At 49.8% G+C, this 25,768-nt stretch overlaps 2 protein-coding genes and 1 non-coding gene across 3 annotated transcripts; 2 read left to right on the top strand and 1 right to left on the bottom strand.

The window, feature by feature from the left end:
- The first annotated feature begins 128 nt into the window (after nt 1-128).
- On the top strand, nt 129-5,958 carry CUNH6orf136 (chromosome unknown C6orf136 homolog). The gene is made up of 6 exons (XM_042684120.1): nt 129-513; nt 2,993-3,382; nt 3,785-3,873; nt 4,046-4,246; nt 5,409-5,478; nt 5,565-5,958. The coding sequence occupies exons 1-6, from the start codon at nt 442-444 to the stop codon at nt 5,676-5,678; spliced, it is 936 nt and encodes a 311-aa protein (XP_042540054.1). The 5' UTR covers nt 129-441; the 3' UTR covers nt 5,679-5,958.
- Nucleotides 5,905-25,083, bottom strand: Dhx16 (DEAH-box helicase 16). The gene is made up of 20 exons (XM_042684030.1): nt 24,686-25,083; nt 21,628-21,875; nt 21,384-21,546; nt 21,015-21,071; nt 16,362-16,616; nt 15,778-15,981; nt 15,499-15,690; nt 14,801-14,911; nt 14,530-14,645; nt 13,739-13,949; nt 13,489-13,587; nt 13,222-13,374; nt 11,158-11,298; nt 10,810-10,972; nt 10,603-10,721; nt 10,432-10,499; nt 9,147-9,309; nt 8,884-9,045; nt 8,460-8,633; nt 5,905-6,124 (listed from the first exon to the last, which is right to left on the bottom strand). The coding sequence occupies exons 1-20, from the start codon at nt 24,890-24,892 to the stop codon at nt 5,996-5,998; spliced, it is 3,135 nt and encodes a 1,044-aa protein (XP_042539964.1). The 5' UTR covers nt 24,893-25,083; the 3' UTR covers nt 5,905-5,995.
- On the top strand, nt 6,906-7,012 carry LOC122111569. The gene has a single exon (XR_006148020.1). It is a non-coding gene; the product is annotated as a U6 spliceosomal RNA (small nuclear RNA).
- Nucleotides 25,084-25,768: the final 685 nt, after the last annotated feature.

Genomic DNA, 25,768 nt, shown 5'->3' with positions numbered 1-25,768 from the left:
TTTATTCGTTCACTCCTTTCACCACTTTCTTATGCACTTTGAACCATGTGTATCTTATTTTTAACCAGAGCAATAAAGAATTTATTTTTTCAATCATGAGTTGTTAAAAAAGGAGATTGTCATTAATTCCGTCACACCCACTTTTCATTCTCACTTCACCGCGTTCAGCCACAGCTTGCGGAAAAAAGCAGGGCGTATTGCGCAAGCGCCCTAGGACAACCTCCGGTCCGACTAGCGCAAGCGCAGTCAGGGCGGACTGAGCGCTCAGCTGCCTGCCTGGAGTCCGCAGTACGCAAGCGCGCAACATCTCCGTTTCCCTCCTCAGGCCCTTGCCCCCCCTCCCACTTTTCCCCTTCACGAAGCCGGGTCCCGGGCGCGCTCACCCCTGTGAGGAGGCCGGAGGCCGGACTCGGGAGGCGCCCACTCCACTCCCGGAAGATCATGTACCATCCCAGTCGGGGGGCGGCCCGGCGTCTTGGCCCCTGCCTCCGCGCCTACCAGGCTCGACCCCAGGTGAGAGCCGAGCAGCGGGAGCGGAGACGAGGGGGCGGGGAGAGACCCTCCACGGAGCCGGTGCGTGGGGCGGAGCGTGCCGGGTCCCGCGCAGGCGCAGTGGCACCCCGCCGCCCCTTCCCACCTGCTCGGGGAGGCGCGTGGACTGGCCCGGGGTCGTGCGGGCGGAGAAGGCGGCGCTGCCCGGCCCGCGCAGAGGCAGGGCTGGCGGCTCTGCCGAGCTGAAGACGGGCAGGCGGGGTAGGGCAGCGGGGCGTGTCCGCCGGCGCCGCGGCTCCGCGGTTACCTGTGCCTGGAGGTGATTTGAAGGGCAGGGGTGGAGAGGTTAACCGCTGGGCCGCCGCGCCGCTCGCAATGGCCCATCTCGGACCAGGACCGCGGGCCTTGGCGTGCAGCCCGCGCAGCCCGCGCCCCATGCACCTAGAGAGCCCGCCTCGGTGGACCCGGTTGGGACCCCGGTCCCCGGCTGTCAAGATTGCCACGCCCCCGGCCGAGAAAGGGCCTCTAGGACGCGGTGTAGTACCCAGGCACCCGCAGGACCCGCCCCCACGGCTTCCTTGGGAGCCGGGTCCCGATTGACTTTGGTTGACCTCCGGTGCTCGCAGTTTGAACGTTGATAAACCAAAGATAAAGTTCACCTTTAACAGTCCTCTCAACGTTTTATATACAGTCATTATCTCTTATAGCCCTTATAATAACCCAGTGAGTCTTTATTGTTCTCCATTATACGAGGACATTTATAGGAAACAGGCATTGCGAATGAGTGTCGAAGGTTACACAAGAGAACTGGAACTCTACCTTCTATACTTGCCTCACAGTTCATGGACTCCGTGTTGTACACGACATCATTTCATCCACAGTGTAATGAAACAGGCATTCTTAGGATTCTTGCTATCAAGAGAGGTGGAACTGGCCCCAAACGGTTGAGAGTTTAGGTGTAAGGGTGCGCCTTAACACTTGGGGGAGATATTTGTGCTTGTGTTTTATGAAACTTATTTCCTCTTGTTTGCAGTAGAGGTAATTAGTCCATCTTTTTCCCCTTTAGTAATTCCATCTTTTATGTCAAGTTATAGATGGAGCCAGACACTAGAGGCTCAGGACTGTAATCCTAGCCACTCAGAAGGCTGAGATCTGAGAATGACTGTTCAAAGCCAGCTGGGGAAGTAAAGTCTGGGAGACTACTATCTACAGTTTAGCAAAATGCCAAAACTGGAGCTGAGGCTCAAGTGGTTGAGCACTAGCTATGAGCAAAAACAGCTAAGGGACAGTGCTGAGGCCCTCAGTTCAAGCCAGAGTACACACACACACACACACACACACACAGAGTAGTAGGTTTAGAGGGGGAAGAATGATGGAAGGGGTGACACTGGTCAAGATACATATGAGGGGCTGGGAATGTGGCTCAGTGATAGAGTGCTTGCCTAACATGCATGAAGCCCTGGTTTCAATTTCAGTACCTCATAAACTAAAAAAGCTGGAAGTGGCACTGTGGCTCAAGTGGCAGAGCACTATCCTTGAGCAAAAGAAGCTCAGGGACAGTGCCCAGGCCCTGATTCAAGCCCCAGGAATGGAAAAACAACAAAAAAGATACACATGATTGCATACATAAGTGGACATTGAAGCTCCCCCCCCCCCCCATTTTTTGGTGGTGGTGGTGGTTGTGGAGCTTGAACTCTGGGCTTGGGTTCTGCCTTTATGCTCTTTGGCTCAAGGTGAGTGCTCTACCACTTGAGTCACAGCACCACTTCTAGTTTTCTACTGGTTTATTGGAGATAAGAGTCTAACAGGCTTTCATGCCCGGGCTGGCTTTGAACCACAATCCTCAAATCTCAGCCTCCCGAGTAGCTAGGACTACAGGCATGACCTACCGACACCCGGCTTGAAGCCCCTTTTTACAATTATTTATGTCAGTTGTGGGGCTTGAACTCAGGGTCTGGGTGCTGTCTCTGAGCTTTTTTTTTTTTTGGGGGGGGGGGGTCTGGTCATGGGGCCTGAACTCTGGGCCTGGGTGCTGTCCTTCAGCTCTTCAGCTCAAGGCTAGCGCTCTACAACTTGAGTCACAGCACCACTTCCGGCTTTTTTCTTTTTTGCTTATGTGGTGCTGAGGAATCGAACCCAGGGCCTCAAGCATGCAAGGCAAGCACTCTACCACTGAGCCACCTTCCCAGCCCCGTCTCTGAGCTTTTTTCACTCAAGGTTAAGCGCTCTATCACTGAGCCACAGCTCCACTTCCAGTTTTAGCTGGTGGCTAATTGGAGATGAGTCACACAGATTTTCTTGCTGGCTTTAAAACGTGATCCTTAGATATCAGTAGCTAGGATTATAGGCATAAACCACCAATGTCTAGCATTGTACAACTATTTAGACATAATAATACTAACGATACTAGTAATGTACATTAAATTGGAAACCTGTTAAGCATAGCTTGAAGAAAGAAGCTTTAAGCATCTGAATTCTCCTTTCCCTTCTGTTTTCTTAGGATCAGCTTTCTCCACGGACTCTACCATTCCCACCCCTTTGGTCCCACTCTACAACAGTCACTTCTCCATCTTCTCCTCTTTTCTGGTCCCCTCCACCCCCACATCCTCCAACCCGGTCTCCTTCCCAGGTTTTCCCTCTTCCTCTCTCTCAGGTCCTGACCCTCAACTCATCATGGATGGTTCTCCCTCCAGAAAAGGGGGAGGAGGGACCAGGACCTGAACTGCACAATGGATGCCTTGATGGGCTTAGGAGCCTTTTTGAGGGACCTCCTGGGGCTTTGATACCTTTCCAAGCCCCTGGAGCTGCCCACCCTTCCCCTGCCACCCCTTCAGGAGATCCTAGCATGGAGGAGCACCTGGCTGTGATGTATGAGAAACTAAGACAAGAGGTAAGTCTGTTCAAAGGTGAGAAAGAATGTAGGCAATCAATCATTGGAGATGGGCTAGGGAAGTGAATTCTTTCTTAGAACCATGAGGCAGATACAACAGTCCCGTAAATTTAGTCCTGAGGAAAAAGATGCTTTTCCATGTGGACTCAGGGAGGTTAAGCATAGGATCAGATGACACTTCAGAAGAAGTTGAGGCCTAAAAATAGAAAACTAAAAAGCCAAACTTGGTAGCACAGGCCATACCACCACTCCAGTGGCTGAGACTGTAGGATCAGGAGTTCAAAGCCAGACTGAGCTACGTAGTGAGGCCCTATCTCAAAAAAACAACCAAAAAACAATAAGCGTAAAACCTAATAGCATGTTTTCTTTCCCACTGAGTTGACACCATCTTCTTCCACCTAGCTTCCCAACCTCTTCCTTCACTCCCACGACTATTCTCTCTATTCATCAGATGTGGAATTCATCAATGGGATCCTCAACATTCGAACCAAGTGAGAATTGGGGCAGGGGTGAGGGAGGAAAGGGTGAAGTGCTATACACTAGACCCTTTTCCCAGAGAAGGTTCTAGGCTGTTTCTCACAAGTTCTCCCCATTCTTTGGACAGAAGCCAGTGTGGTGTTTTGATCCTGCCATTAACAAAATTTTTCTTACTCCTCTTCACAGAGGCCGGGCATGGTATATTCTGTCTCTAACCCTTTGTCGCTTCCTGGCCTGGAACTACTTTGCACAACTTCGGTTGGAGATTCTACAACTAACCCGCCACCCTGAGAATTGGACACTGCAAGCCCGCTGGCGGCTTGTAGGATTACCCATCCACATGCTCTTCCTGCGTTTCTACAAGCGGGATAAAGAGGAGCTTTATAGGTAAAAGAGTAATCTTACCCTTTTGGGAGTTTGGTCTCAGCAGTGCTTCACCTGGACTGTGTGCAGAGGGATAGTTTGACTCCAATTTAATGTAACAAAAGTAATGACCTTGTGTATTAAAACCTTTTAACTTCTTTCTTCACTTACATATATTGTTCTCATATAATTACCGAACAAACGAAAATTCCTAAGTTGAGCTTCACAGTCTTAAAGTACTTAGTAAATTTCTGGCTGGTAGAAGCCCAAGAAGTTACTAGGCTTAGCCTTTAACATTGTATGTAAGCACCTAAACCTGATGTACAGGCTAGAAATGTGGCCTAGTGGTAGAATGCTTGCTTAGCATGCATGAGGCCCAGGGTTCAATTTCCTGGTACCACATAAAGAAAAAAATAACAAAAAAAAAGCTGCTGTACAGTCAACTGATGATCTTTTAAATCTATAAAATTGGGGCCCTTCTGATTTGTTAGAGGCGTCTGAGTGTTGGGATGTTTAAGTTTCCCAGGTGGTCAGACCTGGCAGTACAGGACTGTAACTCAAACTCAGGAGGTTGAGTTAGGAGGATTACAAGTTCAAGGGTAAGCCTTGCTACATTAGTGGGATCTGCCTCAAAAACCATTCTCCAGGTGATCTATTATGTAGAGAAGTTTTCATTTAAAAAATACTTGAAGCCAGGGCACTGGTGGCTCATGCCTGTAATCCTAGCTGTTTAGGAGGCTAGGATCTGAGGGTCCTAGCCCAGGCAGAAAAGTCCCCAAAAGACTCATCTCCAATTAACCACTCAAAAGTGGTTATGTGGCTCAAGTGGTAGAACGCCGGCCTTGAACACCACGAGGCTCAGGAACAGTGCCCAGGCTCAGAGTTCAAGTGCCAGGAAAAAAAAAAAAGTTGAATTAAAGCTCTGGGCCAGGGCTGGGAAGGTGCCTCAGTGGTAGAGTGCTTGCCTTGCATGCATGAGGCCCTGGGTTCGATTCCTCAGCACCATATATGCAGAAAAAGCTGCAAGTGGCGCTGTGACTCAAGTGGTAGAGCGCTAGCCTTGAGCTGAAGAGCTGAGGGACAGTGCCCAGGCCCAGAGTTTAGGTCCCACAACCGGCAAAAAAAAAAAAAAAAAAAAGCTCTGGGCCAGTAGCTTCTTCCTCAGAAAAGTCTCTCCCGTTGCCAGGACCTACGATGCCTATTCCACCTTCTACCTGAATTCCAGTGGCCTCATTTGCCGTCATCACTTAGACAAAGTGAGTTCTGGGGCTGGGTGGGGGTGATCTGAAGGGTAGACAGCTGTGTGCACTTCCTCATCTTCTATTAACTATTTTCTCTGCAGATGATGCCTTCGCATTCACCTCCATCGCCTGTGAAGAAGCTGCTAGTGGGAGCTCTGGTGACTCTAGGGCTGTCAGAGCCAGAGCCCAACCTAAATGTATGTCCCAAGGCCTGAGCCAGAAGTCAGGTGGGGCAGCACTGAAAACGTCGCTACGCACAAGAGGAGGTGGAGGCAGCCAAAGATCTCCAGACCAGTTGCCTCCCCTCTTTCTCTGTCCTTCCTTTCCATCTCATGCTGTTTAAAGCTGCTGTGTAACTTGACTTGTAAATAATAGTGTAAGTGACTGATATGAGATGGAATTTCATGTCACTTTCTGTGCATCCCACAAGTTCCCACAAACTTTATTCAAAAATAATTTTATTTAATAGATATTAAACAGTGTACAGAAAGAAAAGGTGCTGGTATCAAGTTCTTTCCATTTGTCCTTTTCTCTACCCCAGCTCTTCTCGTGTCTTGCCTATTTTTTTGGGCATTTTCTTTGTATGGGGATCTTCTACCTCCTTGGCCTTATAGTAGTGGGGAGCCACTTCCAAAAGCCAACTGCTCTCAATCTCCAACACCTAGAAGAGAGAAAAAAGATCAGTCAGGGCTCCCTTGTTTTTAATCTAGCATCTCAAGTGTATAGGTCAAAAAATATATATATATTTTGCATTGACTGCAGGGCTGGGGGAAAAAAGTACTGGCTGTATTACATACCTAAAGTACAGATATAGTTCTATATTCAAAATATCAAGTTATCCCTAAGAAGGAGCTATGAAAAGACTAAAGTACACTCTAATGATAGACTCCATCTGTTTTACTTACCACTGTAATCCAAGCACCTTAAACACTTGTGTTTAAACACATTTAAGTGTTATTGAATATAAGTTACAGTTCTCAGATCCTGGAAGACACCAAGCCAGCTGTTAGAAATTATGTCTTTTGGAGTTCCCTAGGGCAGCTGAGCCTGAAAACTCAAGTAGTTGAAGAACTGGTAATAGATGGAAAGTGGGTTTGTATGGCCTCTACACAGGGAATGAAGGAATGGCAGGTATGGAGAGAAATGAGCTTTTTGGTTGGTTGTGAGGCTTCAACTCTGGGCCTGGGTGCTGTCCCTGAGTGTTTTGTGCTCAAAGCTTAGGAACTACCAATTGAACCACGGCTATACTTCTGGGTTTTTTTTTTTTTTTTTTTTTTGAGTGGTTAATTGGCGATAAGTCTCATGGGACTTTTCTATCCAGGCCAGCTTTGAAATACCATCCTCAGATCTCAGTCTCCTAAGTAGCTAGGATTACAGGTGTGAGCCATCAGTGCCCAGCTGAGAAGCCAGCTTCAGGGGGCTACTAAATAAAATTAATGGTCGTGCTTGCTTTTCCAGCACATATACTACAATTGGAATGATACAGAGAAGATTACCATAGCCTCTGTGCAAGGATGACAGGCAAATTCATCAAGTGTTCCATATTTTTGGGAAAAAAAAAAAGAGTTAATGGTCTGGGGGAACGAGGAAGACAAGGAAATGAGGAGGGAAAGAGGGAAAGAGGTACCCCTCAGAGTCTTTAGGGTGTTTCCAATGAACAGTGGGTTCACTCTTCCTTACCATAGGCATCAGACCTCACTTCAGGTGTTGCTATGGTTGAATTAATGGTTTTAATGAATACATCAAATACATGTGTTAGAAGATGCAGAAAAAATTTTCTAAAAATCAAGAAAACTTGGGCTGGAGGCCAGAGGTTCAAACTCCAAGTGAAGAAAACAACTGAATCAGATCTTGTTAGGAGACAGTTATTACTCTCTAGTAAAATATCTCCAGCTAGAAAGGATCAATGAAGTAAATTAATCGTATATAAGCTGGAGGCTGGTAGACTCATACCTGTTATACTAGCTACTCAAAAAGTTAAGATCTGAGCATCAAGTTTGAATTGCGCCCAGCAGAAAAGTCTGTGAACCTTACCTCCAATTAACCACCACCAAAAAAAAAAAGCTTGAAATGTTGTGGCTCAAGTGGTATAACACTAGTCTTGAGCAAAAAAATTCAGTACCTAAGCCCTGAGTTCAAGCCCCAGGAATAATATTAAAAAAAAAAAAAAAAAAAAAGTTCTACACTCAGAAGGCTGAGATCTGCAAATCTCAGTTTGAAGGGGCTGGGAAGGTGGCTCAGTGGTAAGAGTGCATGCCTTGCATGCCAGAGGCCCTGGGTTCGATTCCTCAGCACCACATAAGCAAAGAGAAAAAAGCCGGAAGTGGCGCTGTGGCTCAAGTGGTAGAGCGCTAGCCTTGAGCTGAAGAGCTGAGGGACAGCGCCCAGGCCTAGAGTTCAGGTCCCATGACCGGACCCAAAAAAAAAAAAAAAAAAAAAAAAAAAAAAAAAAAATCTCAGTTTGAAGCCAGCCCAAGCAGACAAGTCAGAGAGACTCTAAATCCAGAAGTGGAGGTGTAGCTCAAGTGGTAGAATGAAAAGCCGGGCACTAGTGGCTCATGCCTGTAATCCTAGATACTCAGGAGGCTGAGATCTGAGAATTGAAATTCAAAGCCAGCCCAGGCAGAAAACTTCCAGTGAGACTCTTATCTCCAATTAACCACTCAAAAAAGGAAAATGGCACTGTGGGTCAAGCTGTAGAGCACTAGCCCTGAGCACAAAGAGATTTAGAGACAGCACCCAGGCTCTTGAGTTCAAGCCCCACAACCAACGATAAAAAAAGCAAGAGACCCTGAGGTTAAGCCCCAATAATAGCGTGCGCGCGCGCACGCACACACACACACAAAGTGAAAAAGAAAAGGAAGTCTTTCCATCTAATCCTACATAAAAATAATGTATTTTTCTGTACTAGTCCCAGAAACAAGAAACTTGGTTCTTAGTTTGTCATCATTCTATCTATGCCACACACATTACCTGGGCAGATAATGATCCCTTACCTGTCTCATAAACTCCTTGGTGGTCAAGACCAGTTCATGGTAGAGCAACCAGCGTGGCTGCTGCTCAAAGAGTGAGGAGTTGGGATGGATGAACACTGTCTGCTGCTGTTTCACTGTGCGGTAACCACTACGTGTCAGCCGTGCTATGTGGTAAAAGTAACCAGCAGTGATAGCCTAGGGAGCAGGCAAAAGAAAGTCATTGGGGTCAGACAGACGGGGGAACCCTTGTTTAGGCTTCAGAAAACTAGAAAGGAAAAGAATGTGTGAAAACCCCACTAGATAAGCTTCAGTGGTCTGGGAAAGAGCAAACTCCAGAGAACACATGGTCCACCAGGGGAAGAGCACTGCTGTGTGGCCTCAGGGGAAGAGCTTGCTCCTCAGGGGTTCTGGGCAGACAGCAGCAGACTGAAGAACATTGACTGACCTTGCGGACCCGGATGTAGTCCCCCTGGCAGGAGCTCAGACCAACTTCCACCCGCTCCAGGAGCCCTTCCAGCTGTTCCCGCACATCCCGGGCTCGGCGCATGGATCTGAACTGTACAAAGTTCTCATAGCACCATTGGGAAGAGTAGCCACTCTCAGCCCACTAGATGAAGACAGTTCAAAAGAAAGGTGGAGGGACTTTCAGGATACAACAGGACCATAGTCTCCCACATTTCCCACTTTCCCACTCACTCAAGCCCTGACCTGTGTATACACGTTCAGCAGAACCAGGTGGTCCCCACCAGGGAGGAAGAAGTTGACTCGGGCATTGTCAGCATGGACAACCTTGTCCTTAGGCCGGTAGAAGATGGAGTTGTTGACAGAGAGCATGGCAGCCACTGTCAGGATCTCCTCTGAACAGCTGTACCTGAACAGGAAGACAGTGAGAGTTCACAGCAAGGCACCTAACTATAGGCATACAATCAGAGGAGACTGATCACTGTGGTGGATGTGTCTCACGTGGGAAGAGCTGGTTGGGACAGTGGTGACAAAAGACAGCAAATCTGTTCTGGTGGTGGCAGTACCTTTGTAGGGATGGCGATGGGGGAGGCATATGTAATCATCCTATTACACAGCATAATGGCCACTGAGGCAGGGGTAGGAAGGGAAGTCTGGGGGTGCTTTGTAGAAAGGTGTGTCTGTGTGCCTTGGGGAGAGTTCTAACAGCCACAGCAGAGGAATGGTTTTCAAGGTGGAGTCACACAGCTACATCTATGTGGTCCAGTCTGAAATCTCAGGAATGAGAAAGCATCAAGAGCAGCCCTGTCTCCCACTCTCATAGAAGGAAATCTCCTACCTCCATTCACAGCCCTGGATTTTCTATGTCTGTCAACCTTATCCACTTAATAGTGATCCAGAGCACAGCATGTTTTTTTTGTTTTGTTTTTTTTGTTGGTCGTGGGGCTTGAACTCTGGGCCTGGGCGCTGTCCCTCAGCTCTTCAGCTCAAGGCGAGCGCTCTACTACTTGAGCTACAGCGCCACTTCCGGTTTTCTGGTGGTTTATTAGAGATAGGAGTCTCACAGTCTTTCCTGCCCGGGCTGGCTTTGAACTGTGATCCTCAGATCTCAGCCTCCTGAGTAGCTAGGATTACAGGCGTGAGCCACCGGCACCCCACAGCATGTTTTTGTTTTGTGTTTTTTTGTTTTGCACTGTGGCTTCCACTTGGCCTTGCTCTCTTGACTGGCATGCTTTCTCCTAGCCCACTACCACTTAAGCCACATCTCCAGTCAAGCTTTTTTGCTGGTTAGTTGGAGAAAAAGTATTGCTGACTTTTCTGTCCAGGGATGGCTTGAAACCACAATCCTCAGCCTTCTGAGAAGTTAGGATTACAGGTGCAAGCCACTGGCATGTATCTATGACAGCATTTTACACAATGGGCCTTGAATGGGACAATAAGAGTTCTTAAACACCTTGTTATTTGCTAAAGGACAATATGATCAAGAAAAGGAGGAAGAGATGGCCCCTGCAGCCACAAGTGGAAGACTTACTTCTCAGAGGCCAAAATCATTTTAGACAGCATGGGGTCTACGGGCAGCTCTGCCATCTTTCGACCAGTCTAAGGAGAACAAAGACAGAGTTGAGTCTTCCCTCAGGTTCCCCTCCACAACAGGGGTCTCTTGCTTCATCCAGTCCCAGCCTGTGCCACCCAGCCATCTCACCGTGGTGAGCTCCCCAAGGTGATTAAGGGCTCCTAGAGCATACAGTTGTTCCAAAGCCAGCAGCAGGGTCTCATATGGTGGCGGGTCCAGGAAGTCAAAGTGCACCAGGTCATGGATCCCTGGAGAAAGATATAAAGGATAGAGACGCCACATATGGACCAGTGACCATTCACCTGCCTCTAGGGAGCACTTGTGCAGCCTACTCACCTAAGCTCTTGAGCAGTAACACAACATTGCCCAGGCTGGTCCTCTGGATCTCAGGCACTGTGGTCTCTTCCAGCTCATGCTGATAGGCCCAGGCTGTGTACAGACGGAAGCACTTCCCTGCAGCCACTCGACCCGCTCGCCCAGCCCGCTGATTGGCTGAAGCCTGGAAAGGCAAGCTGGCTGATGATAGGGTCAGGGAACACAGAGGACAAGGCAATATTTATGCAAAAAATCTGGGAGGATGCAAACTGCTCTTCTCCTGTCTAAGTGGGGCCACCCTATAGCTGAATTGTGCTGTTCCTAGAGGCTATTTCTGCCTTTCCCTACCCCATGGTGACCCAGGCTGACCTTGCTGCAGGGTGTGACAGTGAGCGACTCCATGCCTGTGCGGGGATTGTAGCTCTTCTGCTTACAGAACCCTGGATCAAGTACATAAATGATGCCCTCGATGGTGAGTGATGTCTCTGCAATGTTTGTTGCCACAACTACCTGGGGAAAAGCACATGAGACAAATTCAGAACCCGCCCCCCCCAACCTCCATACTCAGGAAGAGTAATCGTGGAAAGCTAGGAATGGACAATCAAGTGGCGGGAGGGGGGGGGGAGGGGGAGAGGGGAGACGGGATGGAGGCTGGGGAAAGGGAGTAAGAGGAATTCACATTTAAGGCTAGGAGATGACAAGACCAGCAAACAGGTAAAAGAAACAGGGGTGATAGTCAGCAGGGACATGATGCAGAAAGAAAACGGAGAGGCAGAGGGTACTTAGGGCTTTTCTTTCAGAGATGGGAGATGGGGGTGTGCAAGTTCTTGCCCCCATCTTCCTTACCTCCATTTCCATATTCATCTTCACACACCTCTTCCTGTAACAGTCTCCCTAGAGCCATCTCCTGGCTTCTATTCCGAGAGTATCACCCAGCATCCAGAATGGTCCCTTTTTCCCTCCCAGTGATGACACTGGGATTTGAACTCAGAACCTTATACTTGCTTGACCAGCACTCTACCACTTGAGCCACACCTCTAACCCTGCTTTTGCTGACTATGGAGAAGGGGTCTAGTGGACTTTTCCGCATGTGCTGGCTTTGGATCTTAGCCCCCTGAGTAGCTAAGATTAGAGGTATGAATTACCAGTGCCTGGCCAGAATAGTCATTTTTAGCATAGAAACATCGCATCATTCCCAGCTCCCTCACTACAGAGCATGATCCAAGTACCTTAAAGCCTAAGGCCCTAGGCCCCAGATGTCTTTCCAACCTCCTCTAGCACCATCTGTACTTCCTTTCTGACCCATCTAGGTGCATGCTTTCCTCACTTTTTCTGTTTTGGTCAGTTGTGGGGCTTGAACTCTGGGCCTGGGTGCTGTCCCTCAGCTCTTCAGCTCAAGGCAAGTGCTCTACCACTTTAAGCCACAGCACCACTTCTGGTTTTCTGGTGGTTAACAGGAAATAGTCTCATGGCCTTTCCTGCCTGGGCTGGCTTTGAACCTCAATCCTCAGATCTCAGCCTCCTGAGTAGCTAGGATTACAGGCGTGAGCCACTGGCACCCAGTTCACCCTTACTTCTATAGCGCTCTCTTCCTTCTTGCTCCCTCATTCCTCTACTTCACCTTCTCCTTATTGGAGAAGCCTTCCCTATATCCCTTCAACCAGCAAAGTCTATGTGCATCCTCCAATGCTGCCCTGCAGTTTTTCAGAGGACTCCTTAGAAACAGGTATTATTATTTGTCTGTCCAATGTCTCCTCCTATTAGGATACAAGTTCTGTGACTAGGCTAGACTTTGTGTTGCTCATCATTTTTTGTTGTTGCAGTGTTATGGATAGGACCCAGGCCCTGAAACATGCTACCCATGCCAGGCAAGTACTCTTCCACTGAGCTACAACCCAACCTCACCTAAAATCCTTTGGTTGTCATTCTGCCAAATGCCTCTACCTGCCATCAAAACCCCCTTTATCTCAGCCCACAATAGATGGCCTTGGTCCTCTGTCACACTACATGAGCCTATTAGGCCCACCTTCTCCACGCTAACCTCAGGCTTTCCTCTGGTATTTTCCCAGTGCTTTTCTCCAAGTTCCATTTCAAACTCCACCTCCCAGCACATCAATCTCTGTCCTACCTACTCCATGGGTTGTGTACTTGGCTTTTTCTCAGTGGACATCACATTCATCCACCTGCAGCCTGGAATGAGGACCTGGTAGCTCCTCAGCTACATCTATAATAGTGCTAACACAGTCCTTTGCTTCACCACCCACCATGTACACTGCAAGATCAAGAGGGGAGGCTTCTTGGAAGTGGCACTGTGGCTCAAAGTGGTAGAGAGCTAGCCTTGAGCAGACGATATCAGGGACAACTCTCAGGCCCTGGGTTTAAGCCCCATGATACAAAAAAAAAAAAAAAAAAGTGGAGGTTTCTCCAACTGACCTTTCGGGCTCCAGGAGGCGTAGGTTGGAAGATGCGAGCCTGCATGTCAGAGGGCAGGTTGGCATAAATGGGCAGCACCAGGAGCTCCCGGATTTTGGAGCCCAGCCGACGGCAGCGATCCTGGAGCATCTCACAAGCAGCCTCGATCTCCTCCTAGGTGTGGGGCAGGAGAGCATCAGTGATCCTGAAGTCATGGAAACCTATACCCCCACCCCTGCCGTGTTTTCCTTAGGGATACACTAGCCCCTTTCCCACTAGAGCACATGCCTGTCCAGTCAGGAACACCAGGATGTCCCCAGGGGGCTGTGTCACGTGGATTTGCAGCACAGACACAACACAGGCTTCCAGGTAGTCAGCCTCTGGAGCCTGGGGAGGAAGAAGACAGAGTTGGGGAGTCACCTGTAGAAACAAGCTTCTCTTCCTCTCCCAGCTCAACGTACACTTTACCGCACTCCCCTGCCCCAAAGGCCCCAGCTTCATTGCATCCCACTTAAATCCACCCTCCCTGAGGGTGCACCTTGGTATAGAAGATGTCAACTGGAAACCTCCGGCCAGGGATTCGAAACACAGGGGCATCATCAAAGAAGGTAGAAAACCGGGCAGTGTCCAATGTGGCAGAAGCTACCAGGACCTTGAGCTCAGGCCGGAAGCGAGCCACATCCTTGATCAGCCCAAAGAGAATGTCTGTGTGCAGGGTCCGTTCATGAGCTTCATCCACCATCACCACACTGGGAAAAGAATGGGAGGAACAGTGAGGGAGGAGATCTGGACCTGGATGCTAGGTCTTCTATAACAAAAGGGAGGGTTAGAAGCAAAGGACAAAAAAAAAAAAAAAAAAAGCCGCCAGGAGGTAGAGGTTGGAAGCTAGAGTTGGGATAACTCTGACATCTCTGGGTCAGAGTCAAGAGTCTGCCTGTGGTGTAGAGTTGATGTGCCACCCTTTAACCTCTCAAGTTCCAGAGCCTTCTGAGTCACATGGCACAAAACCTGGTGCTTCTTCCCATGTGATAGCCCCTGTTAAGATTCTCCTCTGTAAGAAGAACAACTGTGTTCAAATGGTCTCATAGCACTTCCAGTCCTCATAGTACTACTCTGCCATTTTGGTCTTCTAAATTCTGCTGCTCTGCTCTCTAGCCTAGAGACATATAGACCAGTTCGAGGACCATTTCAACAATAGAGTCAAGAACTGGTGGGTTGATCAGAAGACAATGGCAGAATTGGCTGGGTGGGAAGGGGAGAGAAGATTAAAGGATACAGGAGGAGAGGGCAGTTGAGTAGGAGAAGTCCAGATTGGGCCTCTGTGTGTACCTGTAGCTGGCTAGGTCAGGTTCAGAGAGGAACTCCCGGAGAAGCATCCCATCTGTCATGTAGCGGAGGACTGTTCGCTCTGATGTGCAGTCCTCAAAGCGGATGCTGTAGCCAACCTGGTCAAAGGGGGCATTGGCAATTGAGAGTGGACTTATGGCCCCTGAGGGGAACTTGAGGACAGGGGACAAGGGATCAATGCAGTCCCCAGGGCAATGTGGACTGAGTCTCAGATCCTAGCAGATCCCTCCACCCCCGAGTTCCTATAGCTCACCTCATTCCCAAGCTTTACACCCATCTCCCGGGCCACTCTGGCAGCCACACTCATGGCTGCCACTCTGCGGGGCTGGGTGCAGGCAATCTTCATACCCTTCTTCGTGTAGCCCTGAATGACAAAGAAAGAAGTAAATGCAAAATATACCTCCCGGATCCAACCACAGTTCAGAGGAAGTTACAAAACCCAGGAAGGTTAGGGGAAAGGAGAGAACAGAGAAAAGCCGAAAAGGAGAAAGACAGGCAAACAGAACAACAGACTGAGAACTCAAGAAGTGCTCAGCCAGCCCTGCAGTCCTTTGGGTCTGCAGCTAACCATCTGGGTCATCATCAAGGTCTGGGCTTTGCTAACCTTGAGCTAGAAAGGAACAGATCAGCTAAGGCAGTAGGAGACAACAGGTAAAACCCACAGGAAACAAGACCTTTAACTCCTTATTCTCTGGCTGGCAGTGAGAGACAGAGGTCATGCTGGGCTGAAGTATGGGAGGGCAACACTGACCTGCAGCCCATTGCATCTGTCTCCTAGGCCTTTGCACCTGAGTGTACTGAATGCCTACCGGGCATGGACACCATGAGAAGAGATACAAAAATGGTATAGTCTTTCTTCTCAAGAGCCACAAGATTTAGTGAAAAAGACAGGTAAACAACTCCTCAGGCTATGGAAAGGAGTTTGGACAGGACAAGGCTGTGATGACTAACCTCCTCAAACAGGTACTGTGGGATCTGGGTGGTCTTCCCTGAGCCAGTCTCCCCTTCGATGATGAGAACTTGGTGATTAGCGATGGCAGCCAGGAGCTCTTCCCGGAATGGGAACACAGGGAGGCTGCGACGGACGGCCTGGATGGACTCCTTCTGCTGGGCCTGTGCTGATGGAGGGGGAGCTGACGGCTCCTAAGGAAGGAAGGGAGGGCTATGAGCTACATGCCAGCTTGGGAGGGGGAGAGGATTCGCCTCATATTGTCCTGGTTTCCCTCTTACCTCATCACCCTGGAGCTGAGTGGCGCAGACAAACTCGATGGTCTCCTCCTCTTCCAGCACTAGCTGATACTTGGGCTCCTGGGAGGCAGCATCTCGAGCCCCAAATTTCAAGGATGCTGCCCCAAGTCGGGCCTCCTCCCATCGCCTCTGTTCTTCCCCAGGAGCACTTGATTCCTCTTCTACTACCTCTACAGCTCGAGCTGGCTATGGAAAGAGGGACCGGTAAAGATCAGAAGACAGGGGGGGGGTGCCCCCCCCCACGCCGCTTTTTTGTCAGCCATGGGGCTTGAACTCAAGAGCTCTTCAGCTCAAGGCTAGTGCTCCACCACTTTGAGCCACAGCGCCACTCGGGTTTTCTGGTGGTTAATTGCAGATAAGAGTCTCACGGCCTTTCCTGCCTGGGCTGGCTTTGAACCACAATCCTCAGATCTTACCTTCCTGAGTAGCTAGGATTACAGGTGTGAGCCACCAGTGCCTGGCTTAGGGGTGGCTTTTGTGCACAGTTCCCTCCTCTCATCGCTACCTCTACCCCTGGGGGAGTCAAGGCATACTCCATCCCGTGAAGTGATGCCATTTCAGCTCACCTGTCCCCGGGTCTCCTTGGGCATGTGGTAGCGGTTGGTGGCCTCCAGCTTCTCCTGCTCACCGGCTGCCCGGTATTCCCGGGCCAGATCCCGCACTCGCCGCTTGTATTTGAGCTCCCGCCGTTCATGCCGGCTGAGTTCCACATCTCCAAAAAGAAATTCCTCATCAGCCAGCTCTGCCTCCAGGTCCTCCAGCTTCTCTCGCTCCCGTTTGGCCAGGTATTCTCGGCGGGATTTCTTCCTCAGCTCAGGGACCTGAGGCAGAAAGGGACAGGCCATCCCTAGTTAAAAGCAGCAACATCTTTCCCTACCCACCCCAAATGTGCAAGCCTCTGCCCTGCTCCGCACCTTGCATTCTAACGCCCAGCCAAAGCTGGGCCTCGTTGCCCTGACTCTGCACAGTGCCTTCCAGCACAGTAGTGACTGAGCTGGAAGCCATCTTCCACTGGATAGCATCTCTTGTAATCTCAGTAATCTCTTGTCAGAGTAGATACATCAGGGCAATTGTTTGACTACTTCACTCTTACTATTTCATTCAAATTAATGGGAAGGGGAAAACAGAATTATCAAGCATTCAAAAGCACAGGTCACAAATTATAAACCACTGAGATAAGAATGCAAACCTTGGGGCTGGGAAGTTGGCTCAGTGGTAGAGCGCTTGCCTTGCATGCCTGAGGCCCTGGGTTCGATTCCTCAGCACCACATAAGAAAAAAGCCGGAAGTGGCACTGTAGCTCAAGTGGTAGAGCACTAGCCTTGAGCTGAAGAGCTGAGGGACAGTGCCCAGGCCCAGAGTTCAGGCCCCACGACCGGACCCCCCCTCCCAAAAAAAAAAGAATGGAAACCTTTGGGGGTGGTACAGTAGTATTCATCACCAGTTACTGCCTTAAACTCTATGGCTGCAGCTTGGATAGCAGGAATTATAAACATATATGATGTATAGGGTTTTTTTTTTGGGGGGGGAGGGTCCAGTTGTGGGGCCTGAATTCTGGGCCTAGGCGCTGTCCCTCACTCTTCAGCTCAAGGCTAGCACTCTACCACTTGAGCTACAGCTCCACTTCCGGCTTTTTCTTTTTGCTTATGTGGTACTGAGGAATCAAACCCAGGGCCTCATGCATGTAAAGCAAATGCTCTACCACTGAGCCACCTTCCCAGCCCTGATGTATAGGTTTATAAAGAAAAAAATATATGTGGGGCTGGGAAGGTGGCTTAGTGGTAGAGTCCTTGCCCAGCATGCATGAAGCCCTGGGTTGGATTCCTCAATACCACATACACAGAAAAAGCTGGAAGTGGAGCTGTGGCTCAAGTGGTAGAGTGCTAGCCTTGAGCAAAAGAAGCTCAGGGACAGTGCCAGGACTGGCAAAAAAAAAAAAAGTGTGCATATACATTTATATATATGTAAATATATATTCATATGCATATACATGCTTCACATATATATTCATATATATGTATACTCATAAATGGACTAGAGTGGGGAGAGGATTTTTGTGTTTTTTTTTTTTTTTTTGCCAGTCATGGGGCCTGAACTCGGTCTGGGCGCTGTCCCTCATCTCTTCAGCTCAAGGCTAGCGCTCTACCACTGGAGCCACAGCGCCACTTCCAGCTTTTTCTGTTTATGTGGTGCTGAGGAATCGAACTCAGGGTCTCATGCATGCAAGGCAAGCACCCTTCCCAGCCCCTTTTGTGGGTTTTTTTGGTTGATCCTGGAGCTTGAAGTCAGGGTCTGGGCACTGTCCCTGAGACTCTTTATACTCAAGGCTAGCATTCTACTACTTGAGTCACAGTGCCTTTTCCACATTTCTGGTAGTTAGTTAATTGGAGATAAGAATCTCACAGACTTTCCTGCCCAACCCTGCTTCAAACCATGATCCTCAAATGCCGACCTCCTGAGTGAGTAGAATTACAGGTGTGAGCCACTGGCACCTGGCTAGGAAGTTTTTATATGATGTACATGTGGCTTTGAGGACTAACCTCTCCCCATGCTATGATCACCTAGTTTCTTGTGGTTATCTTTGCCCCAGGTTTCCCAGGGCCTTGGTAGCTCCACCCATGATTCACACTGTGGTGTGAATTTGGAAAATCTCTCCTACCGCAGGGAAAAACCAACCAATGCTCCCACTCAAGAAAGCTCTAGTTCTGGGGCTGGGATGTAGCTCAGTGGCAAAGCGCTTGCCTAGCAAGTGCAATGTCCTGGGTTCGATCTCCAGTACCAAAAAAGAAAAGACAAAAAAAAAAAAAGAAAGCTCTAGTTCTGTTTTCTATTTAGTTACTCCATTGATTGTTCTATGAAACTTCAAATGGAGTTTATGTTTACAATCTAATCTGAGTACCACAATAAAACACCTTCAACCTGATAGGTGAGAGGTGAGACAATTTTATATTTTTATGTTTTGTTTTTTTTTGGTCAGTCATGGTTCCTGAACGCTGGGCATGGTCACTGTCCTTCAGCTCTTCAGTTCATGGCTAGAGCTCTACCACTTGAGCCATAGCACTACTTCCAGCTTTTTCTGCTTATGTGGTGCTGAGGCATCGAACCCAGAGCCTCATGCATGTAAGGCAAGCACTCTACCACTGCTGAGCCACCTTCCCAACCCCTATATATTTTTTTAATACACGATTCTTTTCTTTTTTAATCAAAATAATGTGAAACTGGACATGGTAGTGCATGTCTGTAATCCTAACACTCAGGGGGATTATGAGTTCCAGGCCAGCATGGGTTATATAGGAAGATCCTGTCTGAAAAACACTAAGGGGCTTAGAATGTGGCTTAGTGGTAGAGTGAGTGCCTAGCACTCTAGCATGAAGCCTCAGGTTTAATTTCTCAGTACCACATAAACAGAAAAAGCTGAAAGTGGCACTGTGGTTCAAGCAGTAGAGTGCTAGCGATCAGCAAAAGAAGCTCAAGGACAGCCCCCAGCCCTTAGTTCCAGCTCTGGGACTGGCAAAAAAACAAACAAACAACAACAACAAAAAACACCTAAGTTGGGTGCTGGTGGCTCATACCTGTAATCCTAGCTACTCAGGAACCTGAGATTTGAGGATTGAGGTTTGAAGCCAGCCTAGGCAGGAAACCCTGTGAGGCTCTTTTTTTTTTGTCAGTCGTGGGCGCTGTCCCTCAGCTCTTCAGCTCAAGGCTAGCGCTCTACCACTTGAGCTACAGTGCCACTTCCTGTTTTCTGGTGGTTTATTGGAGATGAGTTTCATGGACTTTCGTGCCCGGGCTGGCTTTGAACTGCAATCCTCAGATCTTAGCCTCCTGAATAGCTAGGATTACAGGTGTGACCCACTGGTGCCAGGCCCTGTGAGACTCTTTTTTTTTTTTTTTTGGTCCGGTCGTGGGGCCTGAACTCTGGGCCTGCGCGCTGTCCCTAAGCTCTTCAGCTCAAGGCTACCACTCTACCACTTGAGCCACAGCACCACTTCCGGCTTTTTTTGCTTATGTGATGCTGAGGAATCGAACCCAGGGCCTCAGGCATGCAAGGCAAGCGCTCTACCACTGAGCCACCTTCCCAGCCCCCCTGTGAGACTCTTATCTCTAATAAACTACTCAAAAAAGCCAGAGTGGAGCTATGGCTCAAGTGGTAGACTACTTGCCTTGAGCAAAAGAAGCTCTGGGCCAGGGCCGGGGCCCAGAGTTCAAGTTCCAGGACCAGTGAAAAAAAAAACAACAAAGGGGCTGGGAAGGTGGCTCAGTGGTAGAACACTAGCCTTGAGCTAAAGAGATGAGGGACAGTGCCCTGGCCCAGAGTTCAGACCCCACGACCAGCAAAAAAAAAAAAAAAAAACAACTAACTAAAAAATTTAGCAGGGACCAAAAGGTAACACCTGTAATCAATCCTAGCTACTCATATGTTGAGGGAGATGGAAGACTGGAAGGAAATGAGAAGACACCATTTCAACAGAAAAAGCTGGGCATGGTACTGCCCACCTCTTATCCCAGCAATGGTAGGAAGCATTAGAAGGAAGATAGCCATGCGCTGGTGGCTCACACCTGACTGAGATCTGAGGATCAAGGTTCAAAGCCAGCCAGGTCAGGAAAGTCTGTGAGACTCTTAACTCCAATAAACTCCAGAAATGGTGCTGTGGCTCAAATGGTAAGAGTGCTAGCCTTGAGCACAAAAGCACCTTGGCACCCAAGCCCAGTGCCCAGACCCTGAGTTAAAACCCCAGAGCTGGTGAGAAAAAACAAAAAAAAAAGCCAAGTTCATGAACTCAAAGGGCTCTGCCACCTTCCACGAGAAGACCAATTCAAGACGATCAGAAAGCCATAGGGGATACTGAGATTAAGTAGGAAGAAGGTATTTGGAAACAATATGTCTTAGCTGAATGGTCAGCACACTCTGGGCAATGGATAGACACCCTGATCTGGTCCTCTAGACACCCCTTGGAGAATATTCTAGCTGCCTGGATCTCACTAAGTCCAGGAGAAGGAAAAGCCACATTTCACTCACTGATATGCTAAGGAGGGTTTATGGTAGTTTTCTTCCCTCTAGTACTCAAGTCTTGTCTCAGCTAGGTCCTGTCAACCAAGAGGACTGCTCACTCATCAGCATCCTTACTACACTTCCTCTGTATCGCCTTCCCTATGGTCACCACTCCATCTTGTAATCCTTCATCTTCTGATCTTGGACTCCTCATCCCCAGGACTCACCATGGCTTTCCGGTCTTCCTCAGCCATCTTGAGGCGCTTCTGAGCCTCTTCATATGCCTGAGAAGAAACCAAGAGTAGAGGGGGGCATGAGACAAAACAGCCCCCACATCGGTGGCCATTTCCTCTTTGAATTCCAAAGATGGTTCAGATTGTACCCTCTGAATGGGCACCCCTCTCAGTGCAGTGAGGAATCTCTGTGTTGTACAGTCACCTTTGCCAGGAAACCCACAAGGATCCTCTTACTGCAGAGGAACACATTCCTGAATAAAGCCTCCTGACTTCCCAGAGTTACACTCTCTGAAATCATGGCCACCTCACAGTTCACCCAGGGACCTTGGAAATGGATAGAACAGATAAAGTTGCTCCCACCTTCTTGTCTGAGCGCTCTAGGACATTGCGAGTCCGATCCTTGTCCCGCTGCCGAACTCGCTCTGCGAAAGCATCACGTTCCTCCAGGTCCTGAAGACGCTCTCGCTCTGTCCGCTCCCACTCATCCTCTGATTCTGCTTTCTTTGTCTGCTCTTTATTCTCCCTGCAGACCAGAACATGGCATCAAATAGAGGCTTCCAAAAGGTCTATCATTCCATCCTCTTTCCCCATGCTTCTGACTTACTCTTTCTTCTTTTTTCCTGTCTCAGAAATGTCTTCCTCTTCTTCTTCCTCATCATCATAGTGTTTCTTCCTGAGGTGTTTCCGTTTTTTACGCTTTTTCTGGAGACTGCTCCCACTCCGACTCACAGTTTCCTCACTGCTTTCTTCACTATCTTCCAACAACTTGTAAGATCTGTTCTTCTCTAGCAGGGCTCGAGCCTCTCGCTCTGCTACCCTAGCTGGCTTTTCTACCACGGGTTTCCGTGGTACCTGCCAATAAAGGAGACAATATGGTGTAAGAGCAACTCCTGAACTTGGCCTCCTACTTAGCTCTGTTTCTAACATAAGCTAGTACTTGATATTAAGTTAGCCTCAGTCTCTGCTCCGTGGCTTTATCAGACTGGACAAGGACCCCTCAGCTTCTGAATGAGCTTCCTTTTTTAGTCATCTACTTAACAGGCATTTACTGAAGCCTGTCTCATGTGCCATGAATACAAGAATAAAGTTTTTGTTTTTATTTTTGGGTCTGGTTGTGGGCCTGAACTCTGGGCCTGGGCGCTATCCCTCAGCTCTTCAGCTCAAGGCTAGTGCTTTACCACTTGAGCCACAGCGCCACTTCCGGCTTTTTTTTGCTGCTTATGTGGTTCTGAGGAATCGAACCCAGGGCTTCATGCATGCAAGACAAGTGCTCTACCACTGAGCTACCTTCCCAGCCCGAATACAAGAATAAAGAAGGGACAAAAATCTATCCTCATGGAGTTTTCATAAGCTCTGTTTTTCCCAATGATTAAGTCATTCCTACACAAGAGACTGACAGTACTTTCACATGCATACCCTAGAACCAGACTCCTTGGACAAACTAGTTAACAGACATATAATGTCCTTTGGCTCATGATACTTTCTTTTTTTTTTTTGTTGGTCGTGGGGCTTAAACTTTGGGCCTGGGCGCTGTCCCTCAGCTCTTCAGATCAAGGAGAGCAACCTACTGCTTCAGCAACAGTGCTACTTCTGGTTTTCTAGTGGTTTATTGGAGATAAGAGTCTCACAGACTTTTCCTGCCCAGGCTGGTTTTGAACCATGATCTACAGATCTCAGCTTCCTGAATAGCTAGGATTACAGGCATGAGCCACAGGGGCCTGGCTTATGGTACTTTCTTTTGGTGCTGTTTTTATTTTTTGTCAGTTGTAGGGCTTGAACGCATGGCCTGGGAGCTTGTCCCTGAGCTCTTATGCTCAAGGATAGCAGTCTACCCCTTTGAGCCACAGCTCCACTTGGGGTTTTCTGGTGGCTAAGTGTAGACAAGAGTCCCACAGACTTTCTTGACCAGGATGGATTAGAACTGCGACCCTCAGATCTCAGTCACCTGAGTAGCTAGGATTACAGGTCCTGAGCCACCAGCAACCAGCTGTTTTTATTTATGTTGGTCTTCAGGATTCAACCCAGGGCCTCTACAGATGAGCTACAAGCTCCTCCCACAACATAGTTCTAACCCCATTTTCATTAAGCACCTTATAGAATCATTTATCATATGTAAACTTTCATTCACACAGAGTCTACACTTATTGAGCATTTCTTGGACAGAGGACTATGAAGACAAGAAAGCCCAGACCTGCCCACCAGGAACTTTTTTTTTTTTTTGCCAGTCATGGGCTTGAACTCAGGACCTGGGCACTGTCCCTGAGGTTTTTTTGTTAAAGACTAGAGCTCACTGGGTGCTAGTGGCTCATGCTGTAATCCTAGCTACCCAGGAGGCTGACCTCTGAGGATCGTGGTTCAAAGCCAGCCTGGGCAGGAAAGGCTGTGAGACTCTTATCTCCAATTAAGCAACAGAAAACTGGAAGTAGTGCTGTGGCTCAAGTGGTAGAGTGCTGGCCTTGAGCAAAGAAGCTCAGGGACAGTGCCCAGGCCCAGAGTTCAGGCCCCAGGATTGCAAAAAAAAAAAACCAAACCAAACAAAAACAAAGAAAAGAAACGTAGTTTGCAAGTATACTCCCTGCGTTAACTCTCAGTACCACCAAAAAGAAGAGGGAGGAGGGAAGGAGGAAGGGGAGGAGAAGGAGAAAAAACAGAGGAGGTGGAGGAGAAGAAGAGGGAGAAGTGGGGGGAGTTGGGGGTAGGAAAAGAAACAGAAGCAAACTACCCTATGAATTCGAAGCTGCAAGTTACTAAGGGCTTTGTGTGAAAGTTGGAAAAAGAAAAACTACTGAGTGAAGGGTTGCTTCCCGCCTTATTCCCCCAGGCGCACAAGACCAGGTCGCACACGGGTGCTTGTCCTCGGACAGGTCACTCCGACCCCAACCGGCTAAGCCGAAACCCCCCTCACCCAAGGCAGCGCATTCCACTCAGGGCCTGGCCAAGGACACGCCCCCTTCGGCCCCCCAAAGACCCGTGTACTTTTTTTTATTATTGATAAACCCAGCCCCAGATCGAGTCCCTCACACAACCTCCACACCTGTGGGAAGACACAGTCCTACCCTGCCGACCATCGAGTCCGGCCTATCCCTTTCCCGTCCTTCCTCCATTTCCCTAACACTTAATACAACGTTTAAGCCCGTTCTGTCCTCGTTGGGCGGAAGCACCTAGCACAGCTCTTCTAGACGGAAGGTGGATAAAAGACAAGCGCCGTGAGAACGGAGTTGGCTGGGCCCCCCCCCCCCGCCCCCGCCAGCAGCCCCGCCCCGCCCCCCGCCCGCCCGCCCCCCCCGCCCCCCGCCCTCCCCCGCCCGTCCCCCCGCCCGCCCCGCCGCCCCCCCCCGCCCCGCCCGTCCCCCCGCCCGCCCCCGCCCGTCCCCCCCCCGCCCCGCCCGTCCCCCCCCCGCCCCAGCCCGCCCGCCCCCCGCCCGTCCCCCCGCCCGCCGCGCCCCCCCGCCCCCCCCGCCCCGCCCCCGCCCGCCCCCCCCGTCCCGCCCCGCCCCAGCCCGGCCGCCGCGCCCCCCCCCCGCCCGCCCGCCCCCCCCCCCCGCTCCCCGCCCGCCCCCGCCCGTCCCCCCGCCCGCCCCGCCGCCCCCCCCCGCCCCGCCCCCGCCCGCCCCCCCCCCCCGTCCCGCCCCGCCCCAGCCCGCCCGCCGCGCCCCGCACACCTTGCTCCAGAGCCGGAGGGCGAAGTCGCGAGCGGGCCCGCTGAGGTCCAAGGTGTCGGTGTCTCGCAGGCGCTGCACGAACGCCTCGGCCGAGGCGCAGCGCTGCGCCGTGCCGATGAGGAACTGCGCGACGTGCCGCTCGCTCAGCCCCAGCACCGAGTGCAGCTCCTCCTGCACCCAGCGCTCCAGCTCCGCCGGCGTCGCCATGGCGACCTGCGCGCTCCGCTCCCGCCCGCGAAGCCTCCGGAGAGTCGGAAGCGCGGAGCCGGGTCGCAAGGCCGGAGCGCCGGGACGCAGCGATAGCTCCACAACGGAGCTGCCTCAGCGATGGTATTTAAACCGTCTGAAACTGTCTTCCGGTACCGCGGACTGCAGAAGGAACCGCTCCATCCTGGCCTAAAAGGCGACGGTGGCCGATGGAGTCCAAATCTCTTAGACTCTTCCCTCACGGTTGAGGCAGTATTTGTTCATTTCCGTTCCTAGCCGATCTCTCTGTCGCCCCGTGGTGGTCAGTTCGTAGATTTAGTTAAGAGGAGGAAGAAACCTAGTCTCTTAAAAAAATACAATTTATTTATATACTTCATATTACATAACATATATTCATGTTGAAATAAGGATGCTGGTTCTAAATAAAGCCATCTTGGCATCTTAATAAAAGTTAACAGGCTGGGCGCCGGTGGCTCACGCCTGTAATCCCAGCTACTCAATAGTCTGAGATCTGGGGATTGCTGTTCAAAGCCAGCTGGGGCAGAAAAGTCCACAAAACTCTTATCTCCAATTAACCACCAGAAAACTGGCAGTGGAGCTGGGGCTCAGAGGAAGAGTGCTAGCCTTGAGCAAAAAATCTCAGGGACAGCACCCAGGCCCTAAGTTCAAGCCCCCCTACAAAAAGAAAAAGAAAAAACTGCAAGACTTTGAAATAGGAAAACATTCCAATACCAACTGTACTTGAGCAGCAAAGCCATGACTTATTTTGGCAGTACTGGGGTTTGAACTGGCAAGGCAGGTGCTCTAGCACTTGGGCTACACCTCCAGCCTATGACTATTAACAGTTTCTGAACCTAGGCCAGGCGCCGGTGGCTC

Source organism: Dipodomys spectabilis, unplaced genomic scaffold (assembly GCF_019054845.1).
Source record: "Dipodomys spectabilis isolate Male_0828 unplaced genomic scaffold, ASM1905484v1 ptg000085l, whole genome shotgun sequence".
Lineage (NCBI taxonomy): Eukaryota > Metazoa > Chordata > Mammalia > Rodentia > Heteromyidae > Dipodomys > Dipodomys spectabilis.
This window is presented reverse-complemented; position numbering and strand designations above follow the sequence as displayed.

Bases quoted from the DNA above. Each gene is read 5' to 3' on its own strand.
- Dhx16 (XM_042684030.1), bottom strand. From the start codon at position 24,892: ATGGCGACGCCGGCGGAGCTGGAGCGCTGGGTGCAGGAGGAGCTGCAC. The intron at 13,375-13,488 runs GCATGTGCTCTA...CCCCACACCTAG, and splicing joins TGGTGTTCCTGACTGGACAG to GAGGAGATCGAGGCTGCTTG. The intron at 8,634-8,883 runs GTCAGTCAATGT...CCTGCTCCCTAG, and splicing joins ACTACATCCGGGTCCGCAAG to GCTATCACTGCTGGTTACTT.
- CUNH6orf136 (XM_042684120.1), top strand. From the start codon at position 442: ATGTACCATCCCAGTCGGGGGGCGGCCCGGCGTCTTGGCCCCTGCCTC. The intron at 3,874-4,045 runs GTGAGAATTGGG...TCCTCTTCACAG, and splicing joins ATCCTCAACATTCGAACCAA to AGGCCGGGCATGGTATATTC. The intron at 4,247-5,408 runs GTAAAAGAGTAA...TCCCGTTGCCAG, and splicing joins GATAAAGAGGAGCTTTATAG to GACCTACGATGCCTATTCCA.